Raw genomic sequence first — 19,677 nt, 5'->3', positions numbered from 1 at the left:
TGACTCCATTCCCTCTTTCTGCTCCCTGGCATTTCCTATCAGGACTTATATTGCCCTTCTGAAGTGTATGAAACAGTTAAAAATGCAAATCAAAAATTATTCCACTTCCCACTAGGGAGAGGGTTGATGAGACACAAGTACATAAGTAACCATGCCTGCTCCATGGACTTGGCAGCTCATGTTTTTTAATTTCAGTATTTGCTAGACATTGTGAAGTGTTTATTTACATATCATTGCTTTGCTTTTCTTCTCTTGAGATTCCATGCATTAGCAGATGCAGATACAGTGTGGCAGTCTGTTTGGTATAAAAATGATGCACGTGGGGTGGCTCTTAACGATACACTTGGGAAGACTCTCAAATGGTACATTTGGAATAACCTGGTTCAGCAGTGATGTGGTGTCCTGTTTAAAAAAAAAAGAAAAAAGAAAACAAAAGAAAATGCAGCTATTTTGATTTTTTTTTTTAGTTTGTTTGGGTTTGGGTTTTTTTTTTGTGTTGGGTTATTGTGGGGGGTTGTTTGCTTGTTTGTTTGGGTTTTTTTGTTTTGTTCTTCTGGTAGATGCTTAATTTACATTGCCAATGATAGCTAACAAGAAAGCCAGAATCTCCTTTCAGACCTATTAATTTATCTAATCATAGAATCATAGAATCAACCAGGTTGGAAGAGACCTCCAAGATCATCCAGTCCAACCTATCACCCTGCCCTATCCAGTCAACTAGACCATGGCAATAAGTGCCCCATCCAGTCTTCTCTTGAAGACCCCCAGGGACGGTGCCTCCACCACCTCCCTGGGCAGCCCATTCCAATGGCAAATCACTCTCTCTGTGAAGAACTTCTTCCTAACATCCAGCCTATACCTACCCTGGCACAACTTGAGACTGTGTCCCCTTGTTCTATTGCTGGTTGCCTGGGAGAAGAAGCCACCCCCCACCTGGCTACAATGCCCCTTCAGGTAGTTGTAGACAGTAATAAGATCACCCCTGAGCCTCCTCTTCTCCAGGCTAAACAGGCCCAGCTCCCTCAGCCTCTCCTCATAGGATTTGTGTTCCAGGCCCCTCACCAGCTTTGTTGCCCTTCTCTGGACATGTTCCAGCACCTCAACATCCTTCTTGAATTGAGGAGCCCAGAACTGGACACAGTACTCAAGGTGTGGTCTGACCAGTGCTGAGTACAGGGGAAGAACAACCTCCCTTGACCTACTGGCCACACTGTTAATGTACTTAATGAGAGCTGATTTCTCTAGCCTATATGTCCCATATACTGATAAAAAGAATTGGTGCCACCTCAAATATAATTTAAAATGCATATACAAAAGGGTCCTAGCCCATGGATCCACAGATGCCAGTTTCCCCCATGTGTACAACTGTCCAATGTTGTTATTGTAGATATTGTTTATGTACAGCTCTTATTTGTCTGTGGCGTATATATGTTATGCTATGTAGTTTGGTTGAGACTGGGACCCTTTTCTAAGCAGCAGGGAAAAGACAATTTCAGAAAGTATTGTTGTCCCTGGCTATATAGTCTGATGAGGGTCAAGTAGGAGTAGAGAGGTAATACCTGGCGTTAGTGAGACACCTATTTAACTATTACAGAGTTGGGACATTTTCAGTTTCACACTGATGACAAAGTAGATTCAGGTAAAGGTATGCATGAGAGGAACTTTTTAGAAACTGTCTTTCCAGTGAGAGATAAGAGAAAATAACTGACATTTCTCCAAAAGAGGCCTAAAGCATGTAGTTTATGGCCTTCAGAAACCTAGATGTGAAGAAAAATATGATACTGAAGGATTAATTAGCATGGCAGACAAAACTACAATGAGTTTTGGTGGTTAGCAGATGGAACATAGATGCATTCAGGGCAAAACATGAAGTCACCAGTGCCTGAGATGATGTATTTTTTCATGAACTTGGTTCTTTCATCCAAAAACCTGGACATAATGCAAAAGTCACTTGGCAGAGCCTGGTTGTGTCTACATAAGCACAAAATGTGGTGCAATAGGAACAAACTAGCAAAGCCCATTCATAACAAAGCAAGTGATGGAGAAGAGGAGGCTCAGGGGTGACCTTATTGCTGTCTACAACTACCTGAGGGGTGGTTGTGGCCAGGGGGAGGTTGCTCTCTTCTCTCAGGTGGCCAGCACCAGAACGAGAGGACACAGCCTCAGGCTGCGCCAGGGGAAATTTAGGCTTGAGGTGAGGAGAAAGTTCTTCACTGAGAGAGTCATTGGACACTGGAATGGGCTGCCTGGGGAGGTGGTGGAGTCGCTGTCCCTGGAGCTGTTCAAGGCAGGATTGGACGTGGCACTTGGTGCCATGGTCTGGCCTTGAGCTCTGTGGTAAAGGGTTGGACTTGATGATCTGTGAGGTCTCTTCCAACCCTGATAATACTGTGGTACTGTGTGATACTGTGATGTCCATGCTGCCTGTGCTTTGGGGCTTTTCTTGGAATAGCTTTTAGTGGAGCTGTGGACTCCATGCCCATTAGCAGCTGTAGCCACTCAGATCTGGCTACAGAGAAAGGAATTTATTTTCCAATTCTGAACCCCTACACAGTATGAACCCAGATGTAGTTAACTGGGAACTATCAGTAGCTAACCAAGTGCCCTCCTCTGTGCTAAAAGATGAGTATAGGTTTGTTCCTTTGTTAAAAATTCTGTTTCACAGTAAGTCCTATGCCTGGTGTACTCCAAAGCATCATGAAACAGTACCTGCCTTTACAAAACATTATATATATCTATATATATATCTGTCATACTCATATATACGAATGTGTATAGCCTTAACCCACACACGCACTTAAAATAACCCCACCCACAAACCTCAAGAGAACTCTTTCAATGCACAGTGAGACTGAGGTGTGGGTTGATGATTTACAGGTTGAAGAGACTGATGAAGCATGCAACCAGCTCAGACTCAGTCGATCACTGTCAGAGGCCACTGACATGGCCCCATCTGCCTCTTCTTTACCAGTAACCACCTCAAACCCGCCGGTCCCTCACAAAGGCCAGCAGCGGTGAACGGATGAACCCCCGGGCTGCTGCAAGGTCATTGTCCACTTCCAATCCTTTCACCCTAGCACACAAGTCCTTTTCGCCTGTTTGTACCGGGTGCAAGAGTTCTCTTACAAAGCCGTAAGAAAACCCCCTCCCGCAAGCTGTCACTTCAGATCGCCGAGGTGCACGATCGCTAAGTGATGAGTACTGCTCGTCTCGCTTCCCTGCCCTTTCCCCCTGATTCCTGCCCGCGCCTCCCGTATTTTCACCGCTAGCACTGGGCATTTGCACAGACTACCGCAGTGCCCCGGGCGGCAGCGGGGAGGCCGCGGCACACCGCCAGGCGAGGGCCGCGCCGCGGCAGAGTGACAGGCGGGCGCGGCAGCAGACAGGCCGCCGGGCGGTCCCGCGGCACGGGCCCTAGAGCCCCCCGGATGGTGCGAGCGGGAGGGCGGGCCGGCGGGCGGGCGGAGGAGGCGGGCTAGGCAGACGCGCACGCCGCTCCCGCCGAGCTCGGCTTAAATAGGGCGGCGCCGAGGGAGTCGTGTATAGTCGTGCTCGTTGTTGCTGCCGCTGTTGCTGGGAGGTGAGCGGGGCTTGGGGGTGCTGCCGCTGCTGCCCAGCAGGGTCGGGCTAGGAGGCCGCGGGCCCTGCCGCGTTGCGGGGCGGGCGGCGCTGCCGGGGGAGCGTGGTCGGGGGCTGTCAGGGACGCGGCAGCCCAGCTCGCCCGGCTGCCGCTGAGGCGGGCTGGCTCCGCACGGGCCTGCTGCAGCCGCCGCTGTCCGGCCCTTCGCCACAAGGTTCGGACGACCTGCGCCGCCACTGTCACCTGCGAGGCCGGCGGTTGGCGATAAGGGGCCGTGAGGCGGTCCCGCCGCCTGTCCTCTCCGGGGCCGCGGTGTTTTCCCTTCCGCCCCGTGGTGAGATGAGTGTCCTCTGGAGCCGGCTTGGCTTGCCCTCGGCACAAAGCCTTTAGGAAAGCGTAGCCGGCTGTCTCTGGCCTTCCTAAGCGCTGCGGCAGCCTCGGCTGGCAGGGTATTGTTTCGACTCCGGCACTGCCCTCTACCTCGGTGCGAAGAGCTCGGGCGGTGGGACGGTTGCCCCGGCCAGCTGCGGCTCCCGGCCGAGCAGCAGGTAGCGGGCTGGGAAGCGCACCCTACCTGTTAACCCCTGGGGTTTAGCGTTTAATTGCTGCACTTCTCTTTCAGGTAGGCTGTGTTTACGAGCATGAATGCAGCGTGTATTTGAAGCAGCTTTTCGGGTTTTCAGGCAGTCGGGAGCGCCTGTGGAAATAGCATACCGTGAGGCGAGCTGGCCTAAAATGGAAGGTTGAGTGGCTTTGACTTTGCAGGCCTGCTCTCTGCTGTTTGGTAGCACTTGCAGTGCTACAGCGCAGGGATTTAGCCTGGTTACACGACGCTTTTGTTCTAGTATGCATACATTTCTCGTTCCTGTTTAACAGGAATTGCAACACTTGAAGCCTTCTGAATTTCTAAAAGGCATGTCTGTGAGCTGTCAGGGGTATTATAGACACCCTCTTGGACCTAGTAATCCATCTAAACGTGCCTCTCGGATTAGAGTCTTAGCTTTGATGGTCAGGTCCTGTGACAGGAAAGTGTGACATCCAAAGAAACTGCTGTAGAAACCCCGTGGTTCTATATATCTGTACCTAGACCACAGAACTATTCTCTGTGATGTTAGCACCTCTTTTTTTTTCATCTGCATTACTTTACAGGGAATCCTGCAGTCTCCTGAGCCTGCTCAGGAGAATTCATATTTACCTTTCTGCTCTGAACATGCTCTCAAACTCAGAAGCTGAGATTTCTGAGCTTGAGACTTGATAAGATTTCTTGGATCAAGAAATTCTGTGTATAAGAAGACAGAGTTTACTAAAAAATACCTTTTCTTTTCTGACAATCACAGTATTAATCATGCAAAACCCAAAATGGCTGTGTCTTTCAAGTCCCAGGATATCTAGCTTGCTTATATTGGAGGATGGAAATGTCTGAAGATGGTTAATGGGGAAAATCTAAAGCTTGTAGTTACAAGTAGCTGTTGTGTGTAATGTACTCAATTCAAGGTCTTGAGCAAATGGCCTTAGCCTGAGGACTGCATAATTACAATGAAAGCAGTTTCTAAATTTGGTGGATGCTGGTTTACAACTACAAATCAGCCAACATGAGGTTGGAAGTAAGTCTTTAGTTCTTAAGAAGAAAACCCTTAAGTAGCTCTTTGCTTCAAGGGCAACTATGAAGTTTGTATTGATGGAAAAACAAACCCAGTAATGCAAAATGGAAGGAAAGATAACTTTGCAACCGTTCTCTGGGTAAGTGGCTCCTGTTTCTGGAGTAGGCTCTGTAGCTGATTCTCCTACATCATTGCTTTGCTAAAAATGAATAAAACACATGGGATTTTTTGAGGAGCTAGAGATGGGTTATACCTTCTGTCCTGGATGTGTGTCATAGGTGGGCAGTGTGTTATCTCCAGTGAGGAAGATTAATTTTTCTTCTCTTCCCCTTCAAGGAAACAACACTATTAGTAGTGTGAGCAATAGAAGATAGTGGCAGGTTTTTTGTTTTATTTTTCTGAATCTTGGCAGTGCAGTTGATTTGAAGTTGGTAAGTTCAAAGCAAACAACACAACTTTTTTTAATGTGTAGCAGAGACAGAGGGAGAGGTTCTGTCCCAAGGAGATGCATTACTTGATATATTCAGCTTTTGGTTGTCCAATGAACAGACAGCCTGCCATATCCTGCTTCCCTGCTGTGCGAAATTACAAGCTCAGATATGTTAAATATTGTGTTGTGTTAAATGTAACTAATGGTAAGCTCCCCTAAATCCTCACAAATAAGAGGGGAGATAGTGTGTTCATTGGTAGGTGGCTTTGTGTGGGATGTTACAATGCCATGTGGTTCAAGGAAGCGCTGCTGTACAGCACTGACCTTTACAGACGGTAGGCTGAACCTTGGCTGCAAGTGAGGGGCTTGTGTTCCTGCAGATCCTGCCTGGCTCATGAAACAAGGACATTTGATAACACAAGGCTTCTGCTCTCTTCTGCTGCCTTTCGTGTTGAGAGTTATTCATCTCCAGAGAGTAAAATAGTAGTAAAATAATTTTTTTGTTGGTGTTGGAATCTTACTACTACTGGTAGCTTGTCCAAAACGGACTGAAAACAGCTTGCATGGTTTTGTAGAGATTTAGAAGAAGAAAAAAAAATGCAGTTGGACTGTTTAAGGCTTGTAGTAGAAGTGTATGATGTCCTGACTGCAGAAGAGGACTTCTGGCTTTTTGTTTGAATTATTCTTCTTAAACTCATTAAACTTTTTAGTTTGATGCTGCATGTGCCCTGTTTTAAAAACTTGGCCTTTGCACCTGGCCTGCATCAATAGCCCAGTGAGGATGAGTTAGTTTCCTACGAAGGCTAGAAGAAAAGGCTATCATTGACTTACAGGAAATACAGATATACCTTAATATGTGAGGTCAAAAGGTTGCTTGATTTGTCATACTCTTTGTGACGCTGGTCTTGAGAGGTCACTTGGTGAACCAGTTGCTTGTCTTAAGTACTTGCTGATCTGCCCAGTGTTAAGGGTGATGTGTTTTTAAGACACCCTTCTGAACTAGTAAACACTATATAGTGTGATGCAATGTGGTTTAGTGATCCTGAACGGGGGTTGCCTTCTGCTAGACTTCAGGTGACCGAAGCATGAGTAAGAAACTCATTCTTGCAAGTCTGAAGTGGGCCTTTGAAGTGTGTGTTCACTTGGTGTTGCACACTGGGCTTTCTAAGCAGCAGTCTTTTCCTGGGAGGGGTACCATGAATAAGTTGGTATGATATAATTAAGCTGTTAATGGCACAAGAAAGCTGCTAATTTGTAGTAGTTTTCTCCTGTAAAGTGATTTTCATCTAAACTATAATTGAATTGAGATAAAGTTAAGAGTAGTGTTATACCGTACCTGTAATTCTGATGTAGGGATGCTGTTCTAACGGGTAGTACAGAGTGCAAAATATTGGTAGCATCTTCTGTGGTTTTTGAAGATAAGAAACTGATGAGGCTATTTAATGATATGGGTTTTTTTGTGTAGGCATGGATCAGAGAACTTAAATCAATCCATGTCTCAAGGGTTTTAGCAGAAAGTACTGGGTTTTCCTTAATGTACAGAGTTTCCAAGTGCTGCTGGAGGACTGCAATTGCACAAAAGGCACTGAACAGGTCCTTGTCATGTGGATCAACTCCTGAACTTGAATAAACTCCAGTGACCTCATTGGTGTGCACTTGGATTACTTTGGACATCGTTAAGAGGGAAGAATCCAGGTGTTCCATTTGATTGCAAGAGGATTGCAGCCAAATGGCTGAGGACAAGGCTGTGACTTTCCTTGGAGATGAGACAGCTTTGACACATTGGTATCAGGTGTAGTGTTCCTTAAAGGTTTCAGTAGTATTAACTTCAGTGGCAGTTTATGAAGTAAATCACTTATGGTTCAACTGCTGGAGTTGAATCTAGCTTGTAGGCTACTGCTCTCTACTCTTGCCTTGTCCCAAATGCAGGAATATAAATCATCATAGTATAAATGGAACCATAAGAGGCAGTTTGAAAAAAGTGTGATGCCCTGTGGTTGCCTGGAGCCAGGCTGGATAGCTGAAAGGGGGTTGAAGGTGGAAGAGTGAATATTAAGGACCTGCTGGTTCTTCTCTGTGCATGGCATGAGTTCCTCATTAGGTTTTTTTTTATTCTCCTCCTTTATTGTTGCGGAACAGTGAATTTGTCAGTTACTGTTTAAAAGGAGGTTTTATAGCTCTGAAGCCTGACTGGGCAGTCTAGACAACTCTCTGTATAATGAGATATTTAAGTTTTTTTAATTGGGGAAAGGGAGGCAGGTGACAGAGGGTAAAAAGGATCTTGACAGTTAAACAGTACTTAGTTTGTTCAGGCAAGTATTTTATAACTCAAGGGACTGTTGTGTCATGCTTGACATGATAGTACCACAGGAGACACCTTGCTGTTGTATTTGTGTTATACAGGGCTTAAACTGAGAATTCTATAGGTCTCAATTACCTGTGCTCCTTTACTGTGCCTTAAGGATAGTTGTGGTTTTCTTGCTGGTTAGTTTGGCTCTGTCACAGTTGGTAGCAAGACCTCAGTCAAGTTACTGCTTTGGCTGCAATAGGGAGATAAAATCCTAGGAAGGCTTGCATGCAGTATTTGGAGTTGCATATTCAGTAGTTCATCCCTTAACCCAGTTGTGCCATCCTGTTTCAGTCTGGGAGAAAACAGCTATTTGATAAGCCAGACAAGAGTTGATCTACTTGAGAACTACCTTCAGAACTAACCCAGGATAGTGGTGTTTGCCAGATCACTTCTCTACTGTGACTGCACAACCAAATGACTGCTTGGCCAGCACAAAGGGTTGTAGGATCATGTATCTGGGACAGGTTGGACTAACTCAAATTTAAGCTGATTGTAAATGCACTCTGAGAGTAGGGTTATGTATTTTATTCAGACAAAAAGTTTTATCTTGTTAATAGCCAAAGCTATTTGTTGCTCCCTCATTTGTACTTGATAAAGGAGCTGGGAGGTAATTCTGCACTTTCTCCTTTTACCCCTTGGAAAGGCAACTTAATGACAGAGCCCTGTGGGAACTGTGCAGTATAACTTGTAGTGGTAAGAAAACTAACTGCAGTGGGAGAAAGCTGTCAGAGGTACATGGGTGGCTGGTCCCCTGTTACAGCATGTTGTAGTGAAAGCATCTAAGTGACATGTAGTTCATAACAGAAATAGGCAACTTGTCTTGCAGCTTCCTCCTGCCTGCAAGAGGCTGTAGAAGTAACATAGCCGCTTTTTACACCATGTGGTGGACCTGCCTTTATGACAGGCCACTGCAAGTGCTAGTGTGGTGCTCATCTAAATATTAGAATAGAGAGGAAGAGAGGCCAATTGGTTCTTGGGGTTGTTTTCTTTGCAGTACAGAAGCTGGCGGCTGCTCTCCTGTTCTCTTCCGTTGCACTCGAACGATGTCTGGCTATGGATAGACAATAGGCAGGCTGCTGCCCGCTGTAAATAGCCCATTGTATGCCGAGAGTAGGAGCAGCAAAGAACGGCGGAGTCCTGCCAACTTAGGCTGTTGCCTTGAGATAGTGGCTCTGCTGTAAAGAATGGGTCTTGGGTGCTGTGGAGTGTGCGTATGTGAACAGAGCTAGCTTTGTCTGATCCGTACAGATCTCCTTAATGGAATTGATACAATGAGTTCAGAGGGTTGCTTTTATGCACAGGAATTCTAGGAACTGATATTTCTGTGGAAGTAGCTAGGACAGGTAGTTATCTGAAGCAGTTTTGCCTTTTTATTAGAACTGCTTGCCCATATCTGTCTGGTATTGTTTTGAAATGCAAAAAGGAAGAAAGGTCTGCTGGTTACATTGAAGAAAAAGTGCTTTTGACCTTGGCTGTTGTACAGCTGCTTCAGGTTTGTTTGCTACGTGTAGCACAGTCTAGTAACTTCTCTTACCCAGGATCTTCTACCTTGGAATCTCCAGTTGTGACTCCCAGACACTTGATATGTCCAGTCTTTAAGTGAAGCTGTTACTGAGTCCATTTCTTGTAGTCCAGAGCCTGTCTGGACCAGACAGTTGCAGGACCTGAGTTTGAAGACAGCATGAGTTTTTTCTTGTCCTGAGCAGACAGGCTTAGCTGGGCCCTTTCTTAAGGGGGGGGGAAATATGCAAAGACAGATCCTAGCTCCACTGGCAAGGTCTTTGTATCTCAGTTTAGGCACTAAACTGCATTTGTCATGGTAAGCGCTCTGGATGTCTAATGTGATTGGTGCTTGAGCCAGGTAGATGCTGAGATGAGTCAGAAGGTTGGGAGACACTGAAGCCCCCTTTCCTGATGGGGCATATTGGGATGCATAATTTAAGAATTGGTTTATTCTTCTGTTGCATCTGTCTCTGTTTTAAGTATAGGAAAAGAGTTGATATGACTTAACAGTGTTAAATGTAAGAATTGCTTATTCTAGCAGAAAACTGTCTGAAGTTTTTGAGCATTGTGCTGAGGCAGAAAGTGTAAAAGTAATCCCTCAGTATAAACATAAGAAACATAAGCAATAAAACATCATTATATAACTGATAACTGTGGTATAACTGCTGAAGAAAGGTTTTCTGTTACAGGCTGTTCTGCAAAGAACCAAGGAAGTGACAAGTAGTGGTGTGCACTTTTCAACTAAGTTGAAATCATAGTACCTTCTTGACTACAATGGGATGCAAATGAAGTGATCATGTTTACTTCAGTTTTTGTTAGCTATAATGGCACCACAGACTCTTGAAAGACTGTGTAATTATGTTACATTCTTAAATCTTTGTGTGTGCAGGATACCTCATGACTAATGCAGAGAGAAAAACAAGTGTCAGTTTCAAAAGTCAAAGGTGCTTATTGTAGGGCTTGAGGAGAAAAGGGCAAAGCTTGCTCTTGGCCCTTATATACATTATAGTGCCCTTTTCCAGTTTCCTAACCTGATGTCTGTGATACACACAGTTAACTTGTAAGCCAAGATTCTCTGTTAAAATGACTTCTTTTTCTTACCATTCACCTGTGTATCTTGAAACTTAAGAACACATTTCATGTTTGCAATGATAATGAGCGTGGTTTGATACATAGAAAGCAACAGCATGGTGATTCTGAAGTCAGTACTTGATTTTTCTTAAATTTTATTTTCTGCTTTGAGCTAAGGAGAGATGAAGAGGTTCCTTCTCAATATTTTTATTTACTTTCCATTACTATGGCCTGTTGCATTGTGGATTTTAAGTACAGTTTGCTATGTATCCCAGTGCAGACAACCGAAGGGCATTTCTCTAGTGACCCTGCATTGCATGACTAGGTGAATGAAGCCCTGTACCCAGAGGCTATGCCATATAAGAAAAGGAAGGAGGGAGGACGAGAGGGCAGTGCCTGCAGTCTGGGCTGTGTTTCCCGGGTTTGGGACCCTCCCAGAGATGGAAACTGATTCCATCCTGACATTGCCCCAATCCATGACCTTACTCCATCCTGTCCTGCTGGCATTGCAAAACTATGGGCCCTTTGAACTAATTTTATGGCTTTTTTTGCTCTTTAGCAAATCTTTGTCAAAATACTGGTTAGGCTTTCTGTGAGCTGGACAACTGTTCTGTGTCCTGTTTGAATAACTGATTGCAGCAGAAAAGTTTTGAAGGGTAGGCTGCAAGCTAGGGATTCTCACATGGGAATATTAAATCTTATCTTGGTATGGCTGGCTTTCAAATAAATAAGCATATAATTCTGTCTGTTTAGATTGCAGTGTATCCTCTGCTGCTGTCCTGCAGCAGTGCATTGTTACACAGTTATGTTCCAGCTATTTAAACATATTGATTGTTTTTTAGGTCATTTGTTTAGTTGACCATAGGAAATGGCTGGACCTAAATCATCTGAATAAATGCTTGGCACTTCACACAAGCAGGAAAGCCTCACTCCCCCCTGCCTTGATAGGACAGTGGCTGTGGCCAGCCCCTGGCTGGGCAGCTGAGTGGGTGACAGGTGCCTGTGGGTTCCTCTGCCAGCTGGGCAGGCAGGGCTCATTGGTGGGGTGACAGGGGTGTGGGCTGCCATTGGCCCCAGGCAGGCTGGCTGCCTGCTGCTTACCTCTCACCTACTGGGCAGAAGCTGGTGGGTTTGGCATGTGACAGGCGTCCCGGGAGACCTTGGCCATAGAGGAGAGCGCTAGCTGATGAAAATGTTACCCCTTTTTTCCGTGGCTGGTTCTTGCAGTGGAATATCCATGTCAGCAAGCACTAGTGGGGAGCAGCCTCTTTTGACTCTTGTTTCTGTGTAAACGTGACAAATCAAATGTGCTTCCTGTACTTGATTGTACTGCTGTGTGCTGCTGCCTTGGGCCCCCTTGGATGCTGCATTCATCTGTGTCGTGGCCAGATATAAATTGTGGGGGAAAATAGGAAGCTTGCTAGCATGGAGGAGCTGTGGGAGGATGCCAGCTTTGAAGGCAGCTTGCTATATTGAGCTATCTGTGCATGATTGAAGGGAGGGTAGAAAGGTTATTTTTCTGGATTTAGATGAAAAATCTTGATATGCTACCATAGGGTTAGGATGCTTAATAGAGGCAAGTTTATGTTGTGCAGCCCAGGCCTCCCTCTCTGACCTCCCTGTTTTACACGTACTGTGTAAACTGTCTTGCAGTACAGCTACTCAACTGCAAAATAGGTTTCTTGTAGTGAAATGCTGCCCTTAATAAAACTTGTCTTTTTAAAAGTACACTGTCAAAAATAATGTTAAAGCCCTGAAGAAGTCACCTCCTGTCAGCCCCACCTGTTTTTATGCAGTATGAACCAGTAGCTGCTTGCATAATTGCAGTACAGAAGTCTAAAGGTATTGCCTACTTAGTGGCAGGTCAAGCTATCTTGATAGTTGGAAGCTGGTATGACAAAGCATACGTTTTGCTCCCACAACAACAGTGAATAGAAAATGGCTTTCAGATCTGTATGTAACCTTCTTTCATATCAACAGATTCCAGCAGTGGGACAACTGCACTGAATGGCAATGCAAGCACATGAGTTGTTCAGAAACCTACGAATGCCAGAACTTGGGGATGTCAGGCAGTACGTGCGCACCCTCCCGACAAATACCCTGATGGGCTTCGGTGCTTTTGCAGCTCTCACGACCTACTGGTATGCTACAAGACCAAAAGCACTAAAGCCACCATGTGATTTAACAATGCAGTCTGTGGAAGTAGAGGTAAGTGTCACTTCATGACCTTGAATTTTGAAGCCTAACAGAGCGAACACTGGTTAGGGTGTTTCTGTACTTGTAATCGAGGATGATACGTTTCAGGGCTTGTTGTGTGGTGTTTAGGTTTTTTTCTGTTTTGATTTTTTTGCTGGGGTTTAGGTTTTTTTTTTCCTGAATTAGGGCTTGAACTCAGTTTTTCATCTTTGAAAGCCAGTTTGGTGGTAGATATCATAGTGGTAGTAACTAGCATGGTAGAGAGACTTCATGCTGAGAACACAATTTCTCATCTGACTGGTGGCAGGAAACTTGTGCATTTTAGAATTGGCACAGTAGTTTTCAATTCCTGTTAAATTAGACCTTGGGGTCAGTATGTGTGCTGGTGTATCCTGATTACGCTAATACTTTTATGTTACAATATTTTGTTTATACTAGCTGACAGGTGAGACTTTATATTGAGTTACAAGCATGGAGAGGGTACTAATTGTCCTCAGATGATTTGTGGAAAGATCTATTAGTCCTGCCAAGAGAACCCAACCATAAAGTTGAAAGTAAAGCAAGCACCTGCTAAATTCTGGATAGGCTATCTTAGTTTTTGTCTTATTTTTTTTAGAGGCAGATAGTTGCTGTTGAGTGGTACTTTTTTAATAGTGAAGTTAAATATGGAAGCAGTCTATAAGGAGCTGTTGCTTAGAAGAAAGTATAGGCAAGGCTGGGGTTTCCTGAGCAGCAGTTTGGTCATCACCCTCTTCACTACTCATTTTGTGCTCTCAAGAGTGCCTCTATATTTCTTCAAGGTAGACAAAGGTGTGCTCTCCTTTTGAAGGAAGGAGACAGCTTTGAAAGATTGAGGTCCTTAAGATAGATAATTACAATGTGGGACTATAAGACTGATAGTTGGAACCTAACACTATATATCTTTTTATATATGCTTGCAACTGAAGTCTCCCTTTACAGCACATTCTTCAGTATTGATAAACTGACCTAGTGGTCCTGTATCATGCAATTAAAATTACTACTTCTTGAGCTTAAGAATAGATGTCACTACAAACTGATGTAAACAAATCTCTGAGCAGTGTGAAATTTCCAGTAGCTTAACATTTGTGAGCTTTAGCAAACTCGTCATGTTTTCAAATTAGGCACTTCCTCTGCATTGTTCCTGTGATACTGAGATTGAAGCATTAATTGGCACCTTCATTCAAAAGTCCTTAGAAGCACTTGCTTCCTAGTCTTCCCAGTAAGTTTACAGACACAGTATGTTGCTATAGCAAGTAATGGTCTGCTACTAGAGGTATACCAAGAGGAAACAAAACTATGCTCTGGAATTGTAGTAATTGCCAACAAATACCTCTTTTTCAGGGAGCATGTGTGGTGTAAGGATCTAGATGTTAGATCTTGCTTGCTTCTCTTCATAAGGTTTTCCTATCTTGACTGCAGAGGCTCAGACAGTGGATGCAATAGTCTTGCAGAGCAGTGTGTTTTAATAGCTAGAATAGAATAGCAGTAAAAGTTTGCCAGCTGTGGGGAGCCTCACTAGTCAGTACAGACTTGCAGATTTGGAGGGTGTTGCCTTGAAACATGGTAAACCAGTGGCTTGTAACTGACCATAAAGTTAGTGGCAAATGTTTATTAACTTGAGCCTCTTGATAGCTGTCTCAGTTCATTGCTCTTCAAGCTGAATTGCTTGTCACTGCTGGATTCTATGATTGGAATCATTGGTATTATGAGACTTCTAAACTCTTAGATGCATCATTGATCCATATTGTACTAATTAACACTAACTCTCTGATCAGAGCAAGGCAGGTGTAACAGTATTTTGCCTCTTCAGTAAATACATTTTAGTGTATGGAAGACTGAACAACAGTACAACTTGAATGAATAACTGAGTATGTTAGCATGTCTTGGTAATGAGAGCTCAGACTGAGAACACGGTGAAATGAGCAAGATCTACCCTGTTTTGTTTGATTGTTTAACTGCAGTCTCTAATGTTGTAGGCTGTAATCAAGCAAGTCCCTAATGTTGTAGACTGTTTTGAGGCAAGTTTCAAGTGACTGTTGGAATTGGTACTCTTATAACTGTAACAATGTATTACAGTGTTTGACATAGAGTTTCTTGTTATGTTTTGCTTAGCACTTGGCTTCACTTACTCCATTCTGAGACATCTGTTACGATGGATTGTCACTTCCACAGAAGAAAACCAAGAAATACTGTTTTCAAAATGTATCATAACAAATTTTTCTTGTGGCTAAGCAATACAATATTAAAAGGCCTATAGAGTAAGCTATGTGCTTCAAGAAAGACATGGCAGAAGACATTTTCTCTTAATGTCTAATCTACCTGTTTACTGGTGATAACAATTTTGAGCTGTAAGCTTCTGCTTAATTCTTGTGACTTATCTTGGCCTTTAACAAAGTTAAATGAAGTTGACTGGAGCAGGGTTTCTACATGTTCTGGTGATAAATCTTCATAACTTTATATGGTAGGAAAAATCCTATTTACTGCTGTTCCAGGTAACTTCCCATCCCTGTAAAGCTTTGATTTGGTAGGCCAACAGCTAGTGACCAATTTTAATCACCAAACAAGCATAAAGATTGCATACTGGGTTGAGTATCAGTAGAAAGACTTACTGAAAATATTAGGTCTTCTTTTTAATTGTGGCATCTGCTCTGAATGTGTACCCATGATCTTTAGGGCATACATACTACAGCTGCATTTCACTGAAAAATACCCCATAGTCTTCAAAACTCACTACCTGATCTTTTCAGGAGACCTTCTTAGAGGTATAGCTGGAAATCTTTCAGGATCCACTTGAATCCCTTGTCTGTAGGAGGGGAGTGAATAAAGCTTCTCTGCTTTGAGGCAGCATTGCTGGGGCTCATGCGGTACTCAGTTGTGCACTATATCAGTAATAATAAAAATAACACATGTATTTATAAAATAAAACAATAATAGAAGTGCTATAGGAGTGGTAGAAATAGGGTCTTTAGTCCTGTGTTTTGCAAAACGTGTGCACTCAGTGTCTGTATTTGCACATTTGAATCTGTGCTTGATAGATTGCCTTTTTTCTACTGGTGACTGATAGCTAAACAAGTTTGGCTGTTGATTTGAATGCAGTTGTATGGCTGTCAAATACAAAATTCTGCTTTAGAAGCACAAATACTTCTGACTCAAATTCTACTAAAGCATGTCAAGGGTAGGATATAAATAAGCTATAAATAGTAGTAAGCATCTGCATTTGTGACTAGCTTCTTTCTTCCCTTAAGATGTTCAAATGTGGGGAGAGGTATTGAACTCATAACACAAACCTACTTACATTCCCCTGATACTCTAGCTTACTTTATAGTTGTGGTTGTCTACCTATCAAGTGATCAGTTTTAGCTGTTGTGCTTTTTCCTAGGGATTATAATTAAAATTATAAAAATGCATAGCCAACTCAAAATTTATACTACTTTCTCATCAGAATATGCATGCTGATGACCTACACACCACTTGCTAGTATACTTTCCTTCTCAGGAAGGCCAGAATATGGTCTCTTGCCTTTGAGGCATGGCAGAGCCAATGATGTGTCTTGACATTACTTCTAATCCTAAGAAGCTTGTGTCAAGAAGCAAACCCCTGGCTCAAACAAAAGCAGCTATCTTATGAGACCGAACAGACTAATGCATGCCTCTGTAGAGAGTAAGTCTGTTTCCTTCAGCTGTTGCTGTTCTAAATCTAATGTCCAGCACGTGCTGTTTAATGGGTCAGTTTGCTGCAGCTCCCTGAACTGCTGCAAAGGTTGCCTCTTATGCATAACCAGAGGCTGTTCTTGAATTAATGAGATTTTGTTGCTTAGCTGCTTAACACTTTGGGTAATGCTGACAACCCCTTTGAGTGCTTACTGTTGTGCTAGTCCAATCTGTTAGATCCCAGTTTCAAACAACTTATGTGAAATCTGTCAAACATCCCAGTCTTGAGATTCAGATCTTTGGCTGTAATGATTATTGGGTTTTACAAGACACTGATGGGAACAGAACTTTATCTGATACTGCATGAATTCTGGACAGGCTCTTATAATGGATTTCTTGATACTCAAGCAAAATGTAGACCAATACTATAATCTTACCTAGTTGATTAATACAAACTGGTAGCATGAGGTAAGAGCTAACTGATTTTTAGCATATCCAGATGTATTTCACTGCATATCTGAAGAATTAACATTGAACTCCTGATCACCTTCACACAAGGTGCTGCGTGTTTTAAAGTGGAACTCTTACTCTAAGGCTGTTGAAAATTCAGTTAATTTCACTTTGCTTTAGGAAGAAGGAAGAAGAGCAGGACTGTGCTTTGGCTATGCTTCCTTTTGAAAAGTCATGAGAATGAATGGGGTCTTCTCAACAGTACTGTTAGAGCTCCTGTTTCTCAGACAATTCAGCCAATCTTCTGTCAAAACAGTGTGCTGTCTGCTAAATTTCATCCAAGTTTGCAGAGCCTGAGGCACTAACCAAAAACTGCTTTTGTGGTGCTGAGTAATAGGGTGTGTAAACAATACAATAGTAGTTCAGACTAAGAAAACAAATATTTCTTGATTGTAGCTGAGGAATGGCTTAGTGTTTCACTTGAAGTAGAAATTGTAGCATGTGAAGGATGGTATTGATACATTGTACTTGCTGACATTACCAATGAATGCGGCAACCAACTACATTTTATCTTCTTCAGGTGAGCTCCAGAGGTGGTAAATGAGGTAAATAGAAGCTGATCTTGGTTATCCAAGATCTCAGTAACCAGTATAGTAAAGCAAGCAGTTTTTCTTTTCCTCCAGCTGGAGACATATATTAGTGATCTGGTCATTTCTAGAGTAGATGTTGATCTGAGTGCAAGTATGCTCTTGAATTTCTAATGTTATGAATTTTTAGAGGTAAGCCAGTCATTAACTTGTTCTGTGTCACGTTAACAGTGTAGGTTTCAACTTACTGTCAAAGGAGTGGCAAGCAGTGTATTACGCAGAGCGTTTTGCTAAAACGAGTTAGACTTGTTCTAGTGTTAAAATCTTTTTGTCTTTAATGTGCTACTGTCTTTCTGTAGACACAGACAATATGACATTCTGCAGAGAAACCTGTTCATGTAGCTTATACGTGAGCACCTGCACTCTGGTCTTTCAGGGTACTTTGAAAACAGGAAAATAAAGCAGTGGCTGGGAAAAGGCTATGATTGCATATGAATGCATTTTTCAACATGATGGGTAGTAGCACACTTCAGGCACAGATTTAGTTAGTCCAGAATTTGACTTTGAAAGGGCCAAGAACTGACTGCGACCACTGGTAGAGAAACTTGGTGTTTACCCTGGATCCTCTTGTTTAACCCGCTAGGCTCTTTCTGCTTGGAATGCACTTGTAGGTGTCTGTCATTGTAGCAGGACTAATGTCCCAGTAGTACTTGCATCACTATAGTTTGTGGAACTTCATCAATATAATGAGATTTAAACAGCCAACTCTAAAAAAGGCTATGTTCAAACTATGAGCCATTAAATTATTGCATTGACTTCCAGCTGTAGCCTATAAAATGCTAATTTGATGGAAAATAGTGATTTTAATCCTCAAGATAGTCTTCACTACCTCTAGATCAGGAGGAATTTTTTTTGTAAGAATGAACTTTATATTAAAGGACTCCTATTTTTATCTAGTACAGAGTATTTTACTTATGAGAGCAGTTAGGGTGGTGTTGACCATCCTTAATCACTTAGGTTTTGTAAGCACAGCGTGGAGTGTGATCGTTTTGTAATCTTAGAAACAGATTAGGATCTCTGCATTAATATTGTATCTAGAGAGCTCTGGGGCTGTAAATCACAGCTGTAGAAAGCTTGACTGAATTAATTATGCTATATGCTGCAACAGTGTAAAACATTTCTTAAGGAAAATCTTGTCTAGTAAGGGGTGTCTAGGGGCATTTGTTCTGTGCTATCATGGGTAACTGGGGAATATGATTTTTTTTGCCTGATGTATTTTGGTAATGTGGGGAGCAATCTGACTTTAAACAGTGTTCTGGGAAACCTTGCAGATCTTTGCCCTGATGGTGAAAATAACATAAAGCCTAGTGGAGGAGATACTCTTATTCATTGAGAAAGTTCCTCGAGGCAATTCCTCTTCATTTATAACTAACGACTGTGTTTAACCTTTCTAATTGATTTTCTTAGGGTGGTGAGCATGCTAGAAGATCCTCTCTTCTTAAAAGCGATGATCTTATGATTTACTACTATGATGATGTGAGAACAGTTTATGATCTCTTCCAAAGGGGTGTGCATGTATCAAGTAAGTCTAATTTTTTTCCCGGTGTGAAAAACAAAAGGTCTAAATTCCTGGAACAATTTGGGTTAGGGGACATCTACTGAGCAATATAATAATGTATTGCATGTGAGATTTCTTGAGGGGAAGTTAACTGTGACCTCTTGTAAAGCAGAGTTGTGTGGCTAACATCACTGCTGTTCCTTAGCTTAAAAGTCTGTTGTTTTCCTTCCTGCTATGTCTTTTGTAAAAGAAAAAAAAAACCTTGTCTTCTGAAGATTTCTGTGAAGAATTTAGAGATTTATCACTAGGAGTCACTTGTCAGTGTGGTAGCAAGACTGAGGAGTGTAGGGTTACATTTTGAGTAACTTTTAAATCTTTTTTTAGATAATGGTCCATGTCTAGGTGTTAGAAAACCAAACCAGCCCTACGAGTGGATCTCCTATAGAGAGGTAAGTGGTCTCTCTAACAGCAGTTAGACCTGCTGTTGTTTGCTGATACCCATTGATACAACATCCAGTAATGTGATATAACAAATCTTAATTATTTATGGATGCTTTGAACTAGAACCTTTCTACAATATTCTTCTACTAGATTCAATCAGTGTTTTAAAGAAACATCCTCAAATGTGTACAAGGGGGAGAAGAATTTTTCCTGCACTTGGTTTATTAACATGTTTATTT

At 42.7% G+C, this 19,677-nt stretch overlaps 1 protein-coding gene across 1 annotated transcript in view; it reads left to right on the top strand.

Moving 5' to 3' along the window:
- Positions 1 to 3,504: 3,504 nt before the first annotated feature.
- Positions 3,505 to 19,677, top strand: part of ACSL1 (acyl-CoA synthetase long chain family member 1) — a 37,227-nt gene continuing 21,054 nt past the window's right edge. Inside the window, exons 1-4 of the mRNA XM_064148978.1 lie at positions 3,505 to 3,580; positions 12,516 to 12,743; positions 18,907 to 19,021; positions 19,382 to 19,446. Of these exons, the coding sequence (XP_064005048.1) occupies positions 12,543 to 12,743; positions 18,907 to 19,021; positions 19,382 to 19,446 (381 nt within the window). The 5' untranslated portion in view covers positions 3,505 to 3,580; positions 12,516 to 12,542. The remainder of the gene's footprint in view (positions 3,581 to 12,515; positions 12,744 to 18,906; positions 19,022 to 19,381; positions 19,447 to 19,677) is intronic.

This window comes from Pogoniulus pusillus, chromosome 9, assembly GCF_015220805.1.
Source record: "Pogoniulus pusillus isolate bPogPus1 chromosome 9, bPogPus1.pri, whole genome shotgun sequence".
Lineage (NCBI taxonomy): Eukaryota > Metazoa > Chordata > Aves > Piciformes > Lybiidae > Pogoniulus > Pogoniulus pusillus.
The sequence above is the reverse complement of the archived record's forward strand: the minus strand, read 5'-3'. Positions and strand labels throughout refer to the sequence as shown.